Genomic DNA, 22756 nt, shown 5'->3' with positions numbered 1-22756 from the left:
ACTTAGACCGGTACAGTTGAACGCAAAATGTGAAAACTTACGAGAAATTGTGTGCATCCCTTAGTGCAGTGACAATATCCCCCACAAAACCAGTGATATTTCTTTGACTGGAGGTTAGTTCAATAATTTTGAAGGCTGGGATTAATTTTAATGAGGGATGAGAGGGTGGAAGTGACTGGAGTATAGATTAATAATTCTACCAGCTGGAAAGGATTTTGAGGGTCAGAGGAAAGTGATTGGATATTAGCTTGATAATCGTGCTTGGTGAGATTAATTTTAGTGAGAGACTAGATGGTGGGAGGATGATATTTAGAGGTTAGTTTGGTAATTTTGCCAGTTGGTATTAATTTTTAGTGAGGGATGAGGGTGTCAGAAGAATGTGACTGGAGGTTAGTTTAATAATTCTGAGGGTGGGAGGAAAGTAATAGGGGGTTAGTTTAATTTTGGTGATGGATGAGAGTGTGAGTGGAAAGTGTAGCTGACCACATAATTTATCAAATAATACAAGCATGTACACATTCTTAATAATGTTCCATGTTAAGATATACTAAACATGAAGTTACTCCACAATATATGATGGTGTAAATTACGAATGGTTAAAGTCAAGACTTGTTTGATGATGGCCTGTTTGCTTGCTCCCCTTGGACGTGCGGCAAGTGCAGCAGCGTTCGACCGTTTCTCTAGGGGCAAGCGACACCTCCTGGTGGGGGACTTCAAATCTGCTGTGGCTGCCTTCGAGGTGTGTCTGTTGCTTAGGTGTGGTATGTGTTGCATGTTACCTAGTTGTGTTGTTTTCTGTGTTGTTAATTGTTTCATATCATAGTGAAAGTAAACACCAGGTTTAACTGACACTCCTTACCACTCCAGGAGGCAACAGAGTCCCTGGTGGAGCTGTGTGGGGAGCAGGCGCCCGAGTGTGGTGACGCGTACTGCCGCTGTGGCCGTGCATTGCTGGAGCTGGCACACAAGGAGGCAGGGGTGCTGGGGCCAGATCTGGATGGTGCCAGTAGTCGTGTGTATTGCTTGGTTATTGTGTTAACGTGCTGGAGTGTGCACAGCCGGGAGTGTTTGGGGAATGAAAATAAAAGGAGTTATGGATGTTTAAAAATGCATCTTTTGAGAGCTGAGTATACAAGAAAGTTGCTGTGTTTGGGGGATGAGTAAACAATGAAGAAATGTTTTGAGGAACTGGGTGTGCAGAGGCACGAGTGTTTGGAGAATGAGAATACAGGAAGACAGGAGTGATTTAGGAATAAGTGTACAAGAAAGGAGTGTTTGAGTGACAATATATAAGGAAGAGGTGTTTTGAAAATGAGAGTACAAGGAATGAGCATTTTGGGAGTTAATATACAAGGAAGCAAGTATTTAAGGGACTCAAGTATACAAGATTATTTTCCTGTCATATGTCATTATACAATGTTTTTCTTTGTTATATACATCATTCCCTTTCACTTTTCATATCTTGTGTTCTCGTCATTCTGATGTAATGTTACAGATAGAGAATGTTTGGTGTCAAATTTTCACTAATTTCATATGTGTATAAACTTTCATTTCATTGACTTTTTTTTACTATTACTACTATATTTGCTTGCTTTTTAAACAAGTCTTTTCTTTCAGAGGAGGGAAGCACAGGGGAAGAGGAGGACGAGGAGGAAGAGAGTTAAGAGTCACAAGAGGAGGAGGAAGGTGGAAAGAAAGAGGAAGGAGAGGAGGAGGAGGAGGAAGATGGGGAAGGAAAGGAGAAAGATAAGAAGGAAGGAAATGCCGCAGAAGGAGAAGGTGAGTTGTTAATAAGGTTTTGTGTGACAAGTTTTCTGAAAATTTTATTTGTTTACATGAAGTTTGTTTTGTATATATTACTCTTAATATACTACTTCTCCCACCACATGCAATTTGTCTGTCTGCTGTTGTGGTTCTTTCATTTCTTGTTCCCTTTCCTGAATATACCATTTCCTTAGTTTCATATCTAGTACCCTCCAATAAAATTTCTGCTTCTCGGTCTCTGTACTTCTCTCGTTTTTTTTGCTTGGCTTCATTCCTCAGATCCTTCTCTTTTTCCCTTTCTTCCAAGTTCATATCTCTTTTTTACCCAAATATTCTTGTATTCTGAATTTTCAGCCAGCTTCCCAGTTCTCACTAGGATCTCCTTTACTGTAACTTGGGATCTCATTCTCACTTTTAATGGTCTTTTACCTCCTTCACTATATTTTCCAATTCTATATGCTTCTTCCACTTCTCATTCCAGTCCCTGTTCTTCACCTTGGACCATTGTAATAATTTTCCTTACCAACTCCTCTCTCTCTCTCTCTCTCTCTCTCTCTCTCTCTCTCTCTCTCTCTCTCTCTCTCTCTCTCTCTCTCTCTCTCTCTCTCTCTCTCTCTCTCTCTCTCTCTCTCTCTCTCTCTCTCTCTCTCTCTCTCTCTCTCTCTCTCTCTCTCTCTCTCTCTCTCTCTCTCTCTCTCTCTCTCTCTCTCTCTCTCTCTCTCTTTCTCTCTCTCTCTCTCTCTCTTATTCCCTTTTCTTCCTTTCTTCCTTCCCTCCTATCTTTGTTTCTCCCTCCTCCTCCTCCTCCTCCTTCCTCCTCCTCCTCCTCCTCCTCCTCCTCCTCCTCCTCCTCCTCCTCCTCCTCCTCCTCCTCCTCCTCCTCCTCATTCATTCTACCTAACAAGAAATAATGGATTCAAGATTATACCCAAACGTTTTAAATCCCACAAGGCCAAACATTTTTTCTTTAATCGTATAGTAAATATATGGAGTAAACTTCCTGCAGAAATTGTGAACAATATTGAAATTGTGAAAGCAATATTATTGAATCAGTTCATCCTAAACATTTGCACTTTGTTTTTCCACAGAGCAATAAGAAATTAGAATTGACAGAGAAACCAGACAAGGGACTGCATTTGAAGAAGCACAAGAACCAAGAAATTTACATAGCTTTCATTTTGGTTTACATTCTGAAAGGTAACAGTAACATGGATATGTTTTTATATTGAAATCTTTCTCTGATTGCATACAAATGGTACCAATCAACAAATAATAATGTAATACTTAGAAGCTGGGAATTCAAATCACTGGTAGATAAAATGAACCACCATTCTAGAGTGTACATAACTAAGGAATTAATATACTGGTTAACTGTCACACCAGCATGAACAGAATAACAACAATTGTTGAGTAGAGTCTGTAGGAGGTAGGGAAGGAGGCATGTAGTCAGTTTTAGAGAGCAGTTATTATGAAATCAGCTGTAGAATATTCCTAAGATGCAATACTACTGGAGTCTGTCAGCTTGAAGACAGTTTATTAAAGAAGGGAAGTTCATGAGATATAAAGCCTTTGATTATTCAGTTTCATTTCCAAAGTAACATTTATTTATTGGTGTGTTGCTTCCTGTAAATAGTAAAGCCTTGACAGCACTGCATCTCTCACACCACGCTGTAACTGTTGAGAGAACCCTAACCCTTAGAGAGAGGAGGAGGGAATCCTTGGTTTATGTTCAGTAAAGCCCTGTATTCTTGTCATGGCAATGTAGAATGGAGGCGTCATTGGTTTATGTTCAGTAAAGCCCTGTATTCTTGTCATGGCAATGTAGAATGGAGGCGTCCTTGGTTTATGTTCAGTAAAGCCCCGTATTCTTGTCATGGCAATGTAGAATGGAGGCGTCCTTGGTTTATGTTCAGTAAAGCCCTGTATTCTTGTCATGGCAATGTAGAATGGAGACGTCATTGGTCACATACTGTTCTAATGTAATCTAATGTAATCTAATGGAATCATGAAGGTGTAAAAATGCAGGATATGGATGGGATGCTACATCAGCAGCTTTTGTCATTAAGGGTGGTAAAGTGAAAGATTTGTTAATCACTTTGGTCTTTAGTTGATGCTTCTGGTGAGGCTTTCCTGTTTAAACTTGGCATAATATATATAAAATGATGTGGCATGTTAAACAAGTTAACTTACTGCCTTCTTGTGTCTTTCACAGATAGAAATCAAAAACGTCACAAGACAGAATAGTGAGCTGCATGCACTTATCACAGAGTATAAAGTCACTCCCTCAGAGGAAAAAGACAAGGATGGCATGTCTTCATGTGAGAACTCAGAAGCTAAATGTGAGCTACCATCCACATGAATATATATTTGTATATCAAACTGACATTCTCCTTGGAGGGAGGCTTTCCAAAGTGCACACACACACACACACACACACACACACACACACACACACACACACACACACACACACACACACACACACACACACACACACATCTCTGCATCAGGACTCAACAGCCAGACTGATAAACAATTACTTCACCCAAGATGATCAGCTGATAGGATTAGCTGTGGATGAGCCTCCTGTGGTGACTAGGAGTACAAAAGCCAGCAGCTAATTTTGGGAGCTGCCAGTCATCATGGTCCTGGTGTCTGAGGTGCTGCTTTTGCATTTTCCCAGTCATGGGATGAGGCTACATCACATTCATTCACAGTTGCTCTTAGTTATCTCTGTTACAAGTTAAAATTTTTCCTGGCTCCACAGACATTTCTGGTGCATCTAACCCTCTCTCCATTGCCCTTCTATTTCCCTTAGTCTTATACCCACTTCTTACATTACGTCTAATTACTTCCATTGGTCATTCTTGTCTGGCCCTCTGTTGCATCAATTTTTCACCTCCAGGTACAGATACCAAGGGGAAATTGCTGGGTCAAGTGGCTACACTGACATCTGAGGTTAGCAGGTTGGAGAGTGAGTGCAGCAGTCTTCAGGTTCAGCTAGACTGTGAGAGGGATAAGTATAACAAACTGCTGGGAGAATCTCTTGCTCATGAAAAGTTGTCTGAAGATGTCATAACTGAACCAAAAGGTAAGAAAGTTTATATTCTCTAATAATAAAGCAAATAATTTTTCCTCACTGTTGCTCAATTTTTTGAATTAATAACAAAATAAAAGCATTGTTATTGGATTTGTTTATTGAGGCTGTATTAAGAAAAGTTGAGAGAAACAAACTTATTGTTTTATCAGGAGAAACAACAGGATTGGGAGGAACTGAGCTTTAACAGAAGCTGCAACAACTGCAGGAGGCTCACAGGGTCCTGGAGAGCAGGTTAACTTGCAGCATGAAGGAGGTGGCTGAGCTAAGTGACAGGAAGTAGCAGCTTGAGCATGCTGTAGTGCATGAGGAGACAGAGTCCATCGGTGTGTGCATGTTTTTTGCTCATTTGAATCATCTGTAAAAGTGAAGTGGAGGAAGTGTTTACTGTTTACTGTATGCCATTTCCTTGGTCTTTTAATGAAGAATTTTATCCTTCTTCAGGTGACTACATCACCATCTACCAGTTGCAGTGAGGAGTGATGAAGCAACAAGCTCGAGAACGCGAGTTAGACCTTGCCAGCCTCCATCATGAATGAGAGGAAATGAAGCAAAACCACTCTGCAGGTTAGTGCTCTCTTTTGCATCTCACACACTTCTTATTCATGTCATGGCAGATTAGTGATTTCTGCTGCATCTCACACACTTCTTATTCAATTGCTGGCAGGTTAGTGATCTCTGCTGCATCTCACACACTTCTTATTCAATTGCTGGCAGGTTAGTGATCTCTGCTGCATCTCAAACGGTTCTTATTCAGGTGTTGACCAAAGTACTAAGCCTTCATATCATTACCTTGCTCTGTGATGGAGGCTACACCATCTGGCATCTAGCTGAGATTTAATGTTGCAGTAAAGCTTCCATATGAGTTCATGTAGAGCAAAATGTTTTCAAATGCCAGGGAAGTAGTGTAATGTAACCTTCCAGAGAAATCTACACCTCATTTATTAGTTAACAGGAGTGTTTAATGTACTTAATGTGATTAGCCAGGATCAAGGGTCAACTTCTTCACTGACCATTTACTCTCAGGTGATGTATCTGTCCTCCATGAGTCACCAGAGACACATAAGGTGTTGTAAGTGAAATTTCATCTATTAGATTTATTCAAAATGTGAATTAACACAGTTGTTTCCTGCAGGATTTGATATCAAAGCTGGTGCAGGAAAAGGAAGCAGATCATGACCTTCAGCAGCTCGAGAAGATAAGCAGCGTCCTTAAGAGTCCAGTTGCTATCTTTAGCAGTGTTGGTGAGTAGTAAAAACTGAGCCATCTTATGAAGTGCAACGAAACATTATTATTATCTTCATAATTTTCTTGAAATAAACAGATTTCTGTGGCATGTTGCTCATTAGCACTTTAATATCAGATAACACCAGTTATTTATGTAATGATGTAATGTACTAAGTAGATGAAATACAAGTGGCATCTGCTAACACTCTTGATGTGGAACAGGAACCAGTGAGTCTGAGACACCCACCACCAGTGGAAAGGTGGCTGACGAGCGCCTCAAGCACTCTGAAAAGGTGGAGCAACAACAAGAAACAGAAAATTGCATCCATCATTCTTTGCCTGAGGAGGGAATTGATGCTCTGTTGACCCTTCACACTGATGTCCCTCATGAGGAGGGAGAATATGAATCCTACAGAACTTGCCCATAGGAAGACCAAAACTGTTACTGCTGCCACACTGCCACCACTTCCACTGACACCAAAAGCCCAACTGTGCAGAGAATCCTGGACCTCCGCAATGAAATGGAGTCCACCAGTCACCTGGAGCACTTTAGCCTCCAAAAGTTCCATCCGTGTCCATTGTGTTTGGGTAAACTTATCACTGTATAAGGGGACAAGTATCAGTGTATGGTTACTATATACTCATTTGTACTTAAAGATGTCATGTCACATCATTCTCTCTCTCTCTCTCTCTCTCTCTCTCTCTCTCTCTCTCTCTCTCTCTCTCTCTCTCTCTCTCTCTCTCTCTCTCTCTCTCTCTCTCTCTCTCTCTCTCTCTTTCTTTCTTTCTTTCTTTCTTTCTTTCTTTCTTTCTTTTGTTGCATATGTTACTGCTTTACATTCCTCCCCACAGTATTTTTTCATCTACTTTATGACTGCAGTAGTTTTATCATCCCAGTGTATGCTGTATCCACTCTGAAACTGTAATTCACCAATCAGCTCAAATGTGTCTCTGTTTTGATAATCATTAATTTGTTTCAGCTACACAACCACTCTGATAAGGGACAAAATCTACTTCACCAGTCATCTATGTCATACAGTCATATATATTCATACATATGACAAAATACTCTTCCTAAGACATTTCTTATTTTCTCTTCTCAAGTGACCTGTCCATCTATCTAAGGTACCACATAACATTTAAAACTTACAATATTGTGTTTAATTCATGAACACTTTTTTGTCTATCTATGGAGACTTGCGTATAGACTTGAAATGTATTGGGAGTTTTCTTTATCTCTCATTCTATACCTAACACCTGTTCCTAAGAATCCCCAGGTGATAACCATGGTGACTGGCTGGTCTCCTACTGAGTGGCTGGGGTTTTCCAAAAGTGAGGGTTGGTGTTCCATACCATACCATGTGCCCTGTTTGTATTCCTTCTTTGTCCTCTGTATTATATTCTATGTAAAGATGGTGCTGGGGTGGGATCTACTTCTTATTCCCTAAAAGTGATGAGGAGTGACACTGGGCAGCATTGATTTGCTCCTTAGAGATGGCTGGGTTCCTGTGGATGAGTGGGCCATGCTGTGCTTTGTCAAGGATGGTGTTTGGTATTGTGATGACTCTTGCCACAATCAAGTGCCTCCCACAGAGTAGTGGAGTACCTATGTATGGTGTTGACCCAAGCTGTCCAGGTCTCATCCAATGCCTTAATATGATTTAGATGATCAAAATGGTTTAACTCACCATTTAATCAGCTGACTGATTTGAATGGAGAAGTATGTAATGTGTTGTAGCCTAACCATCCCTGCCAGCATGGTCAGATTCTTGGTAGTAACCTGAAATGCTCCTAGGTAGTGAGTATCATTGCACATAATGATCTTTACTTTGTCAGTAATTCAATGATACTGAATATTACTCTACTGGATTTTGCTCAGCACTGCTTGGTAACTTTTGGCCATAATCCCAGGTCTGGAATGATATGAAGCCATGTTTTTACATTCCATATGAGACAGGCAAGCACTATGCTTTGCCTGACTGATACCTGTACTTTACATTTATGACCCCAGGTAGTTCATCACTCTCTCTCTCTCTCTCTCTCTCTCTCTCTCTCTCTCTCTCTCTCTGTTTGGAATTATACTGTTTGGAATTATACTGTGTGTGTGTAAAAAGTGTTTGCATTATTGTGCATTTGATGTTATAGCCCCAGGTTCTTAAAGTTTTCTAGTTTCATGATTTATAAAGATTGCTATTTTTAATAAAGTTATTGAAATTGTTATTGAGTGTTTTTTATTGAACTCATTAGCTTTGTAATAGTGTGCGTCTCATCATGCATTCATTAATGATGTAGAGTGGAAATGTCCACTCCTATCATGCATAATATCAATGCATTATTGGTTTATGTTGTTATTTGTGTATAAATTGTAAAGTTATGCCAGTCTATTTTAGTACAAACTAAATATCAGCTGGAAGAGAGGACAGGTAATGGCACACTAAAACACAGGAAGGGACAATGATATAACCATCCAATTTAACAATACACAGAGGAAGAAGAATGAGAAAGCAATAAAAATGGATTATTTAATGGATGATTAATAGACCTTCATTTGTAATCTTATTTCAGGCAAGAATATTTAAAGAGACAGCTGGCTTGCCCTTTGTACTTGTTCAGCTTGCCCTTAGCACTTGTTCATACATGACAGAATGAGAGATGTATGGGTGGGGGTGACACCTGGAAATGGGTATGATTCATGAAGGGATTGATTGATTGGTTGACTGACTGATTAAGAAAAAAAAAACGTAGCAGTGGAGGGTGGGGGGGGAAGGCGCCCCCAACTTTCCAGTCATATATGGCGTGGAAGGGACAATACCAGCAAAGAAAAATATGAGAAAATGCATAATTTACTACAAAACCCAAAATGCGAAAAAAAAAACCTTGCCAAATTGAACCTTCCCACGAAGGTAATGAATGGAGTTTTGATGCAATGAGCCACAGTTACTTAAAACACTCAACAAATATAACACCTGCCAAAAAAATAAAATAAATAAATAAAATCAATCAATAAATAAAGATAAAAACGCGAGAAAACCTTTAAATTATCACAACGCGAAATATACACACACGCTAAACTGGATGCGTCATTAATTAATATCCCCCCAATAGTTTATAGCCCCTCCCCTATTCATTGCTCCCCCCCCCCTTCCCTGCCTTGAGGAACACCTTCACTTATGGCCTGCTGTTGGGTCAGATTTGAGCCATTTTAACCTCGAATTACATACAATACATACATACATATCGTCTCCTTGCAATAATTATAATAGTCTTCCTGGCTTAATTTTTGTTTATTCATTATTCCTTATGTATTTATTAATTATTTGTCATTTGCCTAATTCCTTGTTTTATTTAGCCTCGGTATTTAACTAAGCATTTTTTTTTTTTTCACTTTCTGACTGTGGCCCTTGCAATGAATGGCTTAATTGTTTATTTACTGTTCCTTACGTGTTTATTGATTATATGTGAGTTATTTATTTGATATTCATGATTTTTTTTTTAACTTCGTATTTCTTTATATGATAGTTTTATCTTTTCGTGTTTTCTGGCTTAAGTTTTGTTTATTACTCCTTGTTTGTGTTATTAGGTGTGTCATTAATTATTTGTCTTATTTCTCGTAGTTTAATGGATTTTTTAGCACTTTAATTATTAGAGTTCCTCACCAGTCATTTTATTCGAGAGAGAGAGAGAGAGAGAGAGAGAGAGAGAGAGAGAGAGAGAGAGAGAGAGAGAGAGAGAGAGAGAGAGAGAGAGAGAGAGAGAGTCTAAAATGAATGATAAAAAAAATAATAATCAGTTACAGTATTTTATTTATAAACAAGAACAATTCATGATAATAATAATAATAATAATAATAATAATAATAATATTTAAATACAAGGAGGAAAATGTGTAATAATAATAATAATAATAATAATAATAATAATAATAATAATAATAATAATAACAATAACTGCTTTTATCTTACTCACACAGATAAATAGTTTTATAAATAGTTTATTGACCATAAACATTGTGTACATACACACAAAATTAAATAGAACAGATAAAAATTTCAAAATGTAGTCAGTGACACACAGAAGACTGGTGACAAAACCTACTAAAGCCCATTAAATGATTGGGTGTCTCAAGTTTCCACATCATCAGTGGAACACTGCTTCTGAGCACTCAGGGATGGACAAGCTTTTCATGGCTTGTGTGAATGGAGACAAGACGTGTAGGGGATTTATTTGTTCTGTTTTTTCTTGTCCTACTCTCTCTTCCTCCCTCTTGACTCTTCCTTTGCTTCATCCTACTCTTTCTCTTGCTCATTCTTTCTCTCTCTCTCTCTCTCTGGACTTTTCAGACATAGCTCCTTATGATTTTTTGGCAATCCCAAACCTGTTGACAGTATCCTTATCTGAGAGCCAAGGAGACCATGCAGAATGTGGCAGCATACCTATCATTGGTTGCAGAAGCGTTTGAGCAGTGGAGTGATGGATGATTGTAGGAATGTGGTGGCACTGCTATCCACCATGACATTCATCCACATAACAGAACCATCTCACATGGTGCATTCAGCCTCAGGGAGAGGAACCTCTGTAGCCTTGGGCAGTAGCCCTTGGTCAGGTTTGCTCCAGAGTCAAACCTGCTTACCATCCGAGAATACCTTGGGGAGGAATGAGGAAGCCTTTTGCTCTGAACCCATGAAAATTGTTCAACCCTATAAGGGAAAAATATGAATGTTGAACAAATTGATGAGAAATGGAAGGATTAATGGGCTAAGTGTGTTGGATTACAGAGGGCTTTCTTTGAAGGACATTTTGAATGATACCATAATTTTGGCCCTTAGCCCAAGGTTGGATACTTCTGAACCGTTCTTGCATTTTTAAGCTAAGTAATATAAAATGCTCAATTAACAAAGGAAGGATAATGAAAAGATAAAACAAATCAGGAATTATATCAATTCATAGCTTTATCATAGTTCTAAGTCATAAATACTACAAAAATTAGTCAATCTCTTCAGAAATAATTATAAGATAAGCTTTAATAATAAAAAGTATGTATAAATAGATGAAATGTTGTCACCATTCACCAATGCCGGCTTCTTGTTATTCAGCACATGCTTGTGCTTCCTGAACACCGGTCTCATACTGGATAGAGACAGTAATGTATGGAGGTTTGATGCAATACAACATTTTATATAAGGATAAAAACTTGCATAAACTTCCTGTTTGTGTTTTTCTACTAAGGTGCAATTGTTAGGTGAGCATTTGCAACTTCCTACACTTAAACCATAACATCCCTACTACAGTGGCTCAGAGCCACACCATCACTTGTTGCTTGTCCACTAGTAAATAAGTTTTTTGTTTGTTCATTCTCATTCCTTCCCTATTTAAAACATCATTCCATCTTGTCATGGCCTCTTGAAGATCTTGTTGGCTTCCTGTCACGACAGCGACATCGTCTGCATAGGCCAGCATGATCTCTTTATCCTCCCTTACACACACTTCCTTCAGGCATCTGTCCATGTATATAATGAATAGCAAAGGAGAGAGCATCAATTATTCAATTATTCAATTATTCCTCACACACACACACACACACACACACACACACACACACACACACACACACACACCACACACACACACACACACACACACACACACACACACAGGTAATAACAATAATATCTACCCTATATTGTAATGCACATTTTCATAATCACCACTGAATCATCATCATCATCATCATCAATATTTTTTATCAATAATATTAACAGTATTTATATATGTACATAGCATTACTATTATTACTACACACACACACACACACACACACACACACGTACATACACTCACCTCTCGGCAGGGGTGGTGGGGAACAGGAGGAGGAGGAGGAGGAGGAGGAGGAGGAGGAGAGGAGGAGGAGGGAGGAGGAGGAGGAGGAGGAGAGGAGGAGGTGGACGAGGAGGAGGAGGAGGAGGAGGAGGAGGAGGAGGAGGGAGGAGGAGGAGGAGGAGGAGGAGGAGGAGGAGGAGGAGGAGGAGGAAGAGGAGGATTAACACTGTGTGAGTGACTGACAGACTGACTAACTGACTAACTCACTAACTGACTGAATGACTGACTAACTGACTGACTGAATGACTGACTAACTGACTAACTGAGTGACTGACTGACTGACTCACTGACTGATACATACATACATACAGACAGACACAAGTACACAAGAATAAAAAATAAAATACATAACTGAAAAAATCATTGCAATACACAGACAGACAGACAGACCAATGACAGAAAGACAGACAGATGGAGACAAACTAAACAGATAGATAGATAGTGAAATGACCACACAAAACACACACACACACACACACACACACACACACACACACACACACACACACACACACACACACACACACACACACACACGCACCTGTTGAACATAGTAAGCTGTGGCACCAGGTTCAGACGGCCGCTCTACACAGCCTCGGACGCCTCCTGTGCCAACTCCTTGCATCGAACGAACCTGTGTAGACATGAAAGTAAGCAAGCAAGTGTTTATGGCTAATTATAATACTCAATATGCCAGTATCATCTCCAGCATCACCATCTGCTCACCACTGGGGACTCTCCTGGGGAGAGTTAGGAGAGTGAGAGAGGGGAGGGAGAGAGAGGGAGAGGAGAGGAAGAGAGAAGGGGAGTCTTGGAGATGGTTTGGGGTGAGTCTGGGATGGTCTGGATACATTGGGAATGAGAGAGAGAGAGAGAGAGAGAGAGAGAGAGAGAGAGAGAGAGAGAGAGAGAGAGAGAGAGAGAGAGAGAGAGAGAGAGAGAGAGAGAGAGAGAGAGAGAGAGAGAGAGAGAGAGAGAGAGAGAGAGAGAGAGAGAGAGAGAGAGAGAGAGAGAGAGAGAGAGAGAGAGAGAGAGAGAGAGAGAGAGAGAGAGAGAGAGAGAGAGAGAGAGAGAGAGAGAGAGAGAGAGAGAGAGAGAGAGAGAGAGAGAGAGAGAGAGAGAGAGAGAGAGAGAGAGAGAGAGAGAGAGAGAGAGAGAGAGAGAGAGAGAGAGAGAGAGAGAGAGAGAGAGGCTGTGAAAGGCTGGAAGAGGCTGTGAGAAGTTGGGATGGACTGGAAGTCTTGGGGAAAGTTTGGGGTGAGTCTGGAATGGTCTGGATACACTGGGAATGAGATAGAGTGAGAGAGAGAGGCTGTGAGTGGCTGTGAATAGCTGGGAGAGGGTGTGACAGGTTGTGAGAGGCTGAGAAAAGACAGTGAGAGGGTGGAGAAAATAATGGGAAACTGGAAAAATGAAAAGGAGAGATAGAAAGAGACACACAGGTAGACAGACACACCTGTAGGAAGGGCTCCTTAATATCCCCTTATCAGCTGGAGGGAGGGCTACAGGTAATAATCTTTTCTTCTTCCTTATCCGTGCCTCCTCCTCGTCCTCCTCTTCCTTTTCCTCCTCCACCTCGTACTCCGGAACTGGCGACCCCACCACCGGCACCTCCGACATGGCCTCCTGCGGGATGGTAAGGTAGTTAGGGAACTGTCTGAGTTAGCGTGTGTGTGTATGTTGGTTAAGTTTGGTTAAGTGTTAAATAAAGAATGGTATTTTATATTAATTTCAATATTTATCTACTTATTATCTGTATTTTGAAGATACATGTAGCATTTGAACTGTAAACCTTTGTAATTGTCTGTCTCCTGCACACCCAGCTCGTCAACACCCCTGTGCCTGCAAACGGGTCACTGAACATTAAATAAACTTGTCTCAGTCCCCTACATACACACAAGTGGCTGGCCAAACACTGCATCAACACAAACAATGGATAAACAGTGGGAATCTGCTGGTCTGAGTCCCCTACATACACACAAGTGGCTGGCCAAACACTGCATCAACACAAACAGTGAATAAACAGTGAGAATCTGCTGGTCTGAGCCCCCAAAACACACTAGTGGCTGGCCAAACACTAGATCAACACAAACAGTGAATAAACAGTGGGAATCTGCTGGTCTGAGCCCCCAAAACACACAAGTGGCTGGCCAAACACTAGATCAACACAAACAGTGGATAAACAGTGGGAATCTGCTGGTCTGAGTCCCCTACATAAACACAAGTGGCTGGCCAAACACTAGATCAACACAAACAGTGGATAAATAGTAGGAATCTGCTGGTCTGAGCCCCCAAAACACACAAGTGGTTGGCCAAACACTGCATCAACACAAACAGTGGATAAACAGTGGGAATCTGCTGGTCTGAGTCCCCTACATACACACAAGTGACTGGCCAAACACTGCATCAACACAAACAGTGAATAAACAGTGGGAATCTGCTGGTCTGAGTCCCCTACATACACACAAGTGGCTGGCCAAACACTGCATCAACACAAACAGTGGATAAACAGTGGGAATCTGCTGGTCTGAGTCCCCTACATACACACAAGTGGCTGGCCAAACACTGCATCAACACAAACAATGGATAAACAGTGGGAATCTGCTGGTCTGAGTCCCCTACATACACACAAGTGGCTGGCCAAACACTAGATCAACACAAACAGTGAATAAACAGTGAGAATCTGCTGGTCTGAGCCCCCAAAACACACTAGTGGCTGGCCAAACACTAGATCAAAACAAACAGTGAATAAACAGTGGGAATCTGCTGGTCTGAGCCCCCAAAACACACAAGTGGCTGGCCAAACACTAGATCAACACAAACAGTGGATAAACAGTGGGAATCTGCTGGTCTGAGTCCCCTACATAAACACAAGTGGCTGGCCAAACACTAGATCAACACAAACAGTGGATAAATAGTAGGAATCTGCTGGTCTGAGCCCCCAAAACACACAAGTGGCTGGCCAAACACTGCATCAACACAAACAGTGGATAAACAGTGGGAATCTGCTGGTCTGAGTCCGCTACATACACACAAGTGGCTGGCCAAATACTGCATCAACACAAACAGTGAATAAACAGTGGGAATCTGCTGGTCTGAGTCCCCTACATACACACAAGTGGCTGGCCAAACACTAGATCAACACAAACAGTGAATAAACAGTGAGAATCTGCTGGTCTGAGCCCCCAAAACACACTAGTGGCTGGCCAAACACTAGATCAACACAAACAGTGAATAAACAGTGGGAATCTGCTGGTCTGAGCCCCCAAAACACACAAATGGCTGGCCAAACACTAGATCAACACAAACAGTGGATAAACAGTGGGAATCTGCTGGTCTGAGTCCCCTACATAAACACAAGTGGCTGGCCAAACACTAGATCAACACAAACAGTGGATAAATAGTAGGAATCTGCTGGTCTGAGCCCCCAAAACACACAAGTGGCTGGCCAAACACTGCATCAACACAAACAGTGGATAAACAGTGGGAATCTGCTGGTCTGAGTCCGCTACATACACACAAGTGGCTGGCCAAATACTGCATCAACACAAACAGTGAATAAACAGTGGGAATCTGCTGGTCTGAGTCCCCTACATACACACAAGTGGCTGGCCAAACACTGCATCAACACAAACAGTGGATAAACAGTGGGAATCTGCTGGTCTGAGTCCCCTACATACACACAAGTGGCTGGCTAAACACTGCATCAACACAAACAATGGATAAACAGTGGGAATCTGCTGGTCTGAGTCCCCTACATACACACAAGTGGCTGGCCAAACACTAGATCAACACAAACAGTGAATAAACAGTGAGAATCTGCTGGTCTGAGCCCCCAAAACACACAACTGGCTGGCCAAACACTAGATCAACACAAACAGTGAATAAACAGTGGGAATCTGCTGGTCTGAGCCCCCAAAACACACAACTGGCTGGCCAAAAACTAGATCAACACAAACAGTGAATAAACAGTGGGAATCTGCTGGTCTGAGCCCCCAAAACACACAAGTGGCTGGCCAAACACTAGATCAACACAAACAGTGAATAAACAGTGGGAATCTGCTGGTCTGAGCCCTCAAAACACACAAGTGGCTGGCCAAACACTAAATCAACACAAACAGTGAATAAACAGTGGGAATCTGCTGGTCTGAGCCCCCAAAACACACAAGTGGCTGGCCAGACACTGCATCAACACAAACAGTGAATAAACAGTGGGAATCTGCTGGTCTGAGCCCCCAAAACACACAAGTGGCTGGCCAGACACTGCATCAACACAAACAGTGAATAAACAGTGGGAATCTGCTGGTCTGAGCCCCCAAAACACACAAGTGGCTGGCCAGACACTGCATCAACACAAACAGTGAATAAACAGTGGGAATCTGCTGGTCTGAGCCCCCAAAACACACTAGTGGCTGGCCAGACACTGCATAGGCACAGATGGGGAGCTGGTTTGGCCTGACAGCACCCTCCAGTATTCATGTAAATTCTGGCTACCATTTGCAATTCTATTTTGGGGAGCCACACCTCAGAGAGTCTCTTTTATTGAAGTTTTGTCCCCCCCACGGCTGGCTGGCCTACATAACAAAATAAATAGATAATGTTTTTTTTTTGTCAGTTAGAGGACTTTTTCATCTCTACCTGTTGAAATAAGATTATCTCGGAAAGTTTAAAAATGATGCATTACTACTACTACTACTACTACTACTTACCCTGAACAATACCTCATCCTCAGCATCAGAGGACGGCCCCTCCCCCTCCTCACTGACTAACTGTTGTTGTTGTTGCAGTTGTTGTTGTAACAGAATCAACCTTTTCCTCTCCCTCTCTCTCTGACGTGCCTCCCTCCTGGCCTCCCTCTCTCTCCTCCTCCTCTCCTTCCTCTCCCTCCTCTCTTGCTTCTCTCTCTCTCTCTCGCTGCTGCTGCAATCTCTGGGTCCACCATGTCCTCGTTGATCCTCGGGATTTGCTGCAAAAGGAGGGAGAGAGTGAGTGAGTGGAAGTGGGAGAGAGGATGAGAGAGAAGGGTAAAACTATTATTGTAAGAGAGAGAGAGAGAGAGAGAGAGAGAGAGAGAGAGAGAGAGAGAGAGAGAGAGAGAGAGAGAGAGAGAGAGAGAGAGAGAGAGAGAGAGAGAGAGAGAGAGAGAGAGAGAGAGAATATGTAGCAGTAATAATAATAATAATAATAATAATAATAATAATAATAATAATAATAATAATAATAATAATAATAATAATAATAATAATAATAATAATAATAATATCTAAAACATTCTCTCTCTCTCTCTCTCTCTCTCTCTCTCTCTCTCTCTCTCTCTCTCTCTCCTAGTGCAACCTACACTCATAAATTATTTCTTGCCCCAAAAAAGCTAATTTGGAATAAGACAAACAGTAACAAGTCCGAACATAGCAGTGGATCTTAAACTCCTAGAAACTGGAGACATTACTGTATTCCAGACCTTGGCGTTTGTATACAAAGCTCTTAATACAAACACAAGAGACACGGGCTCATGATATTCAGTTAAGACAGACAGGTAACTTGAGGACACCCTTCTGCTGAACCTCCCGTGCCCAACAGAGTGTCGTCTCACGAGGAACCAAGCACTGGACCCGGCTCTCGGACACAGTTAAAAACAAACCATTACATTCCTTTAAATTACTGATAAAACAACACTTAACAAGTAATTATTCATTGTATTTATTAGTTTTCAAATTGTAATCAGCTCTACTATTATAAACATATGTAATTGTTTGTAATTTGTAATAGTTATTATTATTATTATTATTATTATTATTTACTTTTGTTATTGATATAATTCTTTTTTGCATGTATCTATAATTTGATTGGGTTAAAGTTATGAATTACTTACTAAATAATTATGTACTGTCTTTTTCTTTTTTTTCATGATAGCTGAATAAAACACTGGTCTTAAACCTTAGTGTAAAATATTCATTAGTCCACAAAGACCTTGTGCTCCATGGACTGGCCATCACATATCAGAATGTCTATATACCAGTCTGTCTATATATATTAACACCAATATATATCATTTAATCAATTAATCACTCTGTAAGGAAAATATAGACAAATAAATACAATAACAACAGATTTATATACACTCTCTCTCTCTCTCACCTGCCTTTTTAATTTGTTTCAGGCAAGAGGTGTGGTTAAGGAAATAGTGAGTCTGTAGGCTGTAGTGAGAGAGAGAGAGAGAGAGAGAGAGAGAGAGAGAGAGAGAGAGAGAGAGAGAGAGAGAGAGAGAGAGAGAGAGAGAGAGAGAGAGAGAGAGAGAGAGAGAGAGAGAGAGAGAGAGAGAGAGAGAGAGAGAGAGAGAGAGAGAGAGAGAGAGAGAGAGAGAGAGAGAGAGAGAGAGATTGATTTCCATGTGAGAGTGTGGTTTTTAAGTATGCTATAGAGGACACACTTATTCATTCACTACACCCCACAAACTTGCAATGTCCCCATAGCATAGTTACAGACAACATCCTCTCATACATAAGTCGGTGTCAATCTTTCTCTGATGTACTCCAGCCCAGAGACCCACAGCAGCATTAAGAGTGGAGAGAGAGAGAGAAGAGAAGACACACAGAATGGATGAATAGAGATGCTGTGGTTTGTAAAAATATGGTGTAAGGTCTGTTGGCTTTGGTGGGAATGGTTTTCCAATCATTCCTCTCTTGCACAACCATTTTGCTTCATAAACAGGCATCTCTCTTTCATCTTCCCACCAAACACTGTTATTCCACCTTATATTTATGTATTTGCATGCTTATCTTCTCAAATTGTTCCCCTTCCATTCTCTCCGCATGTCCGACTCTCTCCTTTCTGTGGTTGATCACTCACTCTGCTGTTCCTCCACATTCATGACTATATATGATGCACATGTGCTTTATAATCAATCAAATGTTTCACGTAGATGATGTTTTCCTTCACACACAGTTCCCCCTCCTCCCTGTTTCATTCATTGCCATTTTGCTCTCTCTCTCTCTCTCTCTCTCTCTCTCTCTCTCTCTCTCTCTCTCTCTCTCTCTCTCTCTCTCTCTCTCTCTGTGTGTGTGTGTGTGTGTGTGTGTGTGTGTGTGTGTGTGTGTGTGTGTAAGAGCTCAGAGCTCATGGTGACTGATCTTTGGGTAGGACTGAGGCCAATGACACACCACACACCGGGGCAGCAAAGTCACATCACCTCGGGTTACATCCTGTACCTACACATTAAGAGGCTACACATTAAGAGGGCTACACATTAAGAGGCTTGTCCATCTGTCTCACCGTGCCCGGGATTCGAACCTGGGCCTTCTTGGTTGTGAGCCGAGCGTGCTAACCACTACACTACGTGGTGTGTAAGTGTGTGTGTGTGTGTGTGTGTGTGTGTAATGATGCAGCTGGGAAGGTCGTCTTATGACAATTATTGATGAATGAAGGTAAAGGATGCGTGTCTATTACTTCTCTTTGTGTGTGTGTGTGTGTGTGTGTGTGTGTGTGTGTGTGTTGTGTGTGTGTGTGTGTGTGTGTGTGTGTGTGTGTGTGTGTGTGTGTGTACATAACACACACACTTAAAAAAGTAGTAATGACATGCGCATCCATTACCTTCATTTGTCAATAATTATCATAAGGCAACCTTCTCAGCTGCATCAGCGTACACACACACACACACACACACACACACACACACACAAACATAACTGACTGTCTTCAGCCTCTCTCTCACTGCCGCATTGTTGCATCTCTAGCTGTCTTCTACCGCTATTTTCATGCTAACTGCTCTTCTGATCTTGCTAACTGCATGCCTCCCCTCCTTCCACGGCCTCGCTGCACAAGATTTTCTTCTTTCTCTCACCCCTATTCTGTCCACTTCTCTAATGCAAGAGTTAACAAGTATTCTCAATCATTCATCCCTTTCTCTGGTAAACTCTGGAACTCCCTGCCTGCTTCTGTATTTCCACCTTCCTATGACTTGAATTCCTTCAAGAGGGAGGTTTCAAGACACTTATTCATCAACTTTTGACCACTGCTTTGACCCTTTTATGGGACTGCCATTTCAGTGGGCATATTTTTTTATTGGATTTTTGTTGCCCTTGGCCAGTGTCACTCATACATAAAACACACACACACACACACACACACACACACACACACACACACACACACACACACACACACAGAAATTATATTAGAAATTATTAGAAATTAGATAAGTTACCACTCACGAGCCTACGCGACGCCATGTATGTGAGCAACGCATGTTTTTAAGCATCTGGAGCAAAGTGGTTAAAGGAAAACTTTTTGACTTGAAATGTAATTAGATTCATCAGTTATTTTTCTGGCTGACATTGTTTTTGGAAGGTGGCACTTAAAAGATATGTGAATGCTGTATCTAGATATAAACAAACATTCACAAATACTCATTCCATTATGTGTCTGTCATTAGGCCCTCAAATAAACAACAAATTAAGTGAAAAGTTACTAACTCCCTTCCTGGCTTGCGCTCCAGTTGCTCTGAGTTGTAGCAGCAGTGACGTGTGGCACCCAGGATGAAGGTGGTCTGCAGGGTGGTCTGTGTCAGGGGGATGATGGCAGACAACAGCAGCAGCACCGTGACAGCTCAAGCATCCTGTTGAAATTATCACTTTTTAAATGCTGAAAAGTGAAGGAAAAACCTGTCTCTATGGAATGTGAAAGTACACAACAACAACTCTGAAAGATTTCTTACAATAATAAGTCATCATTCATTGTATCCTTTTTTGTTGGCCACAAGATTATCATACAAATTTTCCATAGACATCTGCAAATTGGTACCTCTAGCTGTTATTAAATATGATATTAAGTTTGATGAATGTATTTATTTCATTATACATGAAAGTTGTTGATTGCAAAAAAAAATAATAACCAAAATACATTTTGACTTTTACTTTACAATGCCTTAACTGTTTGCTTTTAAAAAAAATATGTAGATTTATTTTCTCATTTTAAAACTTATAGTCTAGACAACTAACTGGCCTTAAATTTTTCTGATATACAAATAAAGTAACAAAGAGAGCACATTTCACTAACACTCATGGTGAAGTGTCCACCAATGATGGTGAAGGAGGTACACATGTAAACTCCAGTCTGACCAATGAGCAACACAATTTGTCCAGCTGCATGTCTCCATCGGGCACAAACTCCACCTCCCGCATCTGTATCATGCCCACCACCACCGTCACCATGGCAACACTGAAAAATGGAATCTTATCATTCACAGTTACAAAAAATATACTCCCATATATATATATATATATATATATATATATATATATATATATATATATATATATATATATATATATATATATATATATATATGGATTACTATTCCCAACGTTAAAAATTCTTTAGCTAATCTTACTTTGATATTTTGCATCCAATATTAACTACAATTTTTTCCTATGACATTTTCCAACTACACTTCACCTAATCTAACTTAACCTCATCTCCTCTCATCTAACCTACTCATTCCTCACCTAATCTAACTTAACTTCTTCACTTATGCTAGTTTAACCTAATGCAACCTTTGCTAACTCAATTACCTTAACTAACCTAATTAATCTGCTATAACATAACATGATCTAACGTAACCTATGTCATCCAAATCTTACTTTAATCTAATCTAATCTAACCTATGCAAGTTAATGTAAATTCATCTAATATAACCTAAACTATGCTAGTCTAACCTATCCTTAACTTACCTAACCTAACACACTATCTTAACCTAACCTCACCTCATCTTTTACACAGCCAAACCTTACTTAACCTTACAATCTAACACACTTCAACTTACGTGGCCTAACCTAACATCACCTAAACCTTACCGACACTAACTTAAAACCTACCTATGCTTACATCACTTCTATATCCTCATCCTCCTCCTCTTCCTCTTCCCTAACACAGTGACTCAGCGAAGCCGTCAAGAAAACACGTAATTTCTGAATACTATCTTTAAGAGCTCCACCCAGTCAGCCCTCTTCCTCCTCCTCCTCTTTCCTGACCCCCATCCTCCCTTCTTTACTCACGTGTCTCTCCCTCCCTATACACACACACACACACACACATACACACAGAGCGGGTCTCACAAGGGTAATACACACATACATACGGACACTGACCCACCACACACACCCAGTCACCCACACCCACCCACATACATGTACACACGGACGCACACAGCCTGTCACCCTTACGTCAAACAGATTACACCCTTCTTCTCCCTGTCACTCATCCATCACACATCCCAGTCTCTCTCTCATCTTCTACTCTGTTAAATAACCAGTTAACACTCCCAGACTCCCTAGCCGGCGGGTTACTCTCACTAGGACCATATGACTAAAAATACGTCACATGGCCCGGTCAGAGAGAGCTAGCCTGGTCTGCCTACGCGAATCGAAAGCGTTTATTTGGGTACGGTTTAAAGGGACGAAGGTTTAAAGGGACAGTCTCTGCGTGTGTGTGTTTGGTCAAATGCTGAATACTCACGCCTGGTTCATCATACAGCCACATGAACAGGCACAGATCACTCCTCCACGACACACACATAAACAAACACACAAAAACACTAACTAGTAACTGTACCTTTAGTTTCGTCTGCTGTCAAAATATTCCTCCATTACTAATGTAACCCACATTCCCTAGTGGTATACTTTCCTCGGAACACCCATATTTTTAAGAGCTTTTTATCCACCATATATGTCTCGGTTAACTCTGATCTTGGCTGGAAATTAAACTATATTGTATCAGTGTGGTCATCTTGAGGTCCCGG

At 40.9% G+C, this 22756-nt stretch overlaps 1 protein-coding gene and 1 long non-coding RNA gene across 5 annotated transcripts; one reads left to right on the top strand and one right to left on the bottom strand.

Annotated features, from left to right (window-relative positions):
• Positions 1-64: 64 nt before the first annotated feature.
• LOC135089885 (uncharacterized) lies at positions 65-8308 on the top strand. Its single transcript, XM_063986077.1, has 9 exons — positions 65-113; positions 663-756; positions 868-1012; positions 1618-1779; positions 2853-2961; positions 4670-4855; positions 5014-5428; positions 5997-6105; positions 6311-8308. Exons 3-7 carry the CDS (start codon positions 998-1000, stop codon positions 5046-5048), a joined length of 507 nt encoding a protein of 168 aa, XP_063842147.1. The 5' UTR covers positions 65-113; positions 663-756; positions 868-997; the 3' UTR covers positions 5049-5428; positions 5997-6105; positions 6311-8308.
• Positions 8309-9874: 1566 nt separating this feature from the next.
• Positions 9875-22756, bottom strand: LOC135089887 (uncharacterized). 4 transcript variants are annotated; one of them, XR_010261672.1, is made up of 7 exons: positions 22570-22756; positions 21016-21177; positions 20433-20575; positions 16674-16930; positions 13421-13590; positions 12506-12598; positions 9875-11584 (listed from the first exon to the last, which is right to left on the bottom strand). It is a non-coding gene; the product is annotated as an uncharacterized LOC135089887 (long non-coding RNA). The 4 variants fall into 4 exon arrangements; XR_010261671.1 differs by lacking the exon at positions 22570-22756 and adding an exon at positions 22474-22557; XR_010261674.1 differs by lacking the exon at positions 22570-22756 and adding an exon at positions 22268-22284.

This window comes from Scylla paramamosain, chromosome 33 (genome assembly GCF_035594125.1).
Source record: "Scylla paramamosain isolate STU-SP2022 chromosome 33, ASM3559412v1, whole genome shotgun sequence".
NCBI classification, from domain to species: domain Eukaryota; kingdom Metazoa; phylum Arthropoda; class Malacostraca; order Decapoda; family Portunidae; genus Scylla; species Scylla paramamosain.
The sequence above is the reverse complement of the archived record's forward strand: the minus strand, read 5'-3'. Positions and strand labels throughout refer to the sequence as shown.

What these genes read in the sequence shown, in the direction of transcription:
- LOC135089885 (XM_063986077.1), top strand. An exon ending in AAATGCCGCAGAAGGAGAAG is followed by an intron (nt 1,780 to 2,852) that starts GTGAGTTGTTAA and finishes GTTTTTCCACAG; the next exon opens with AGCAATAAGAAATTAGAATT. An exon ending in TTTGGTTTACATTCTGAAAG is followed by an intron (nt 2,962 to 4,669) that starts GTAACAGTAACA and finishes TTTCACCTCCAG; the next exon opens with GTACAGATACCAAGGGGAAA.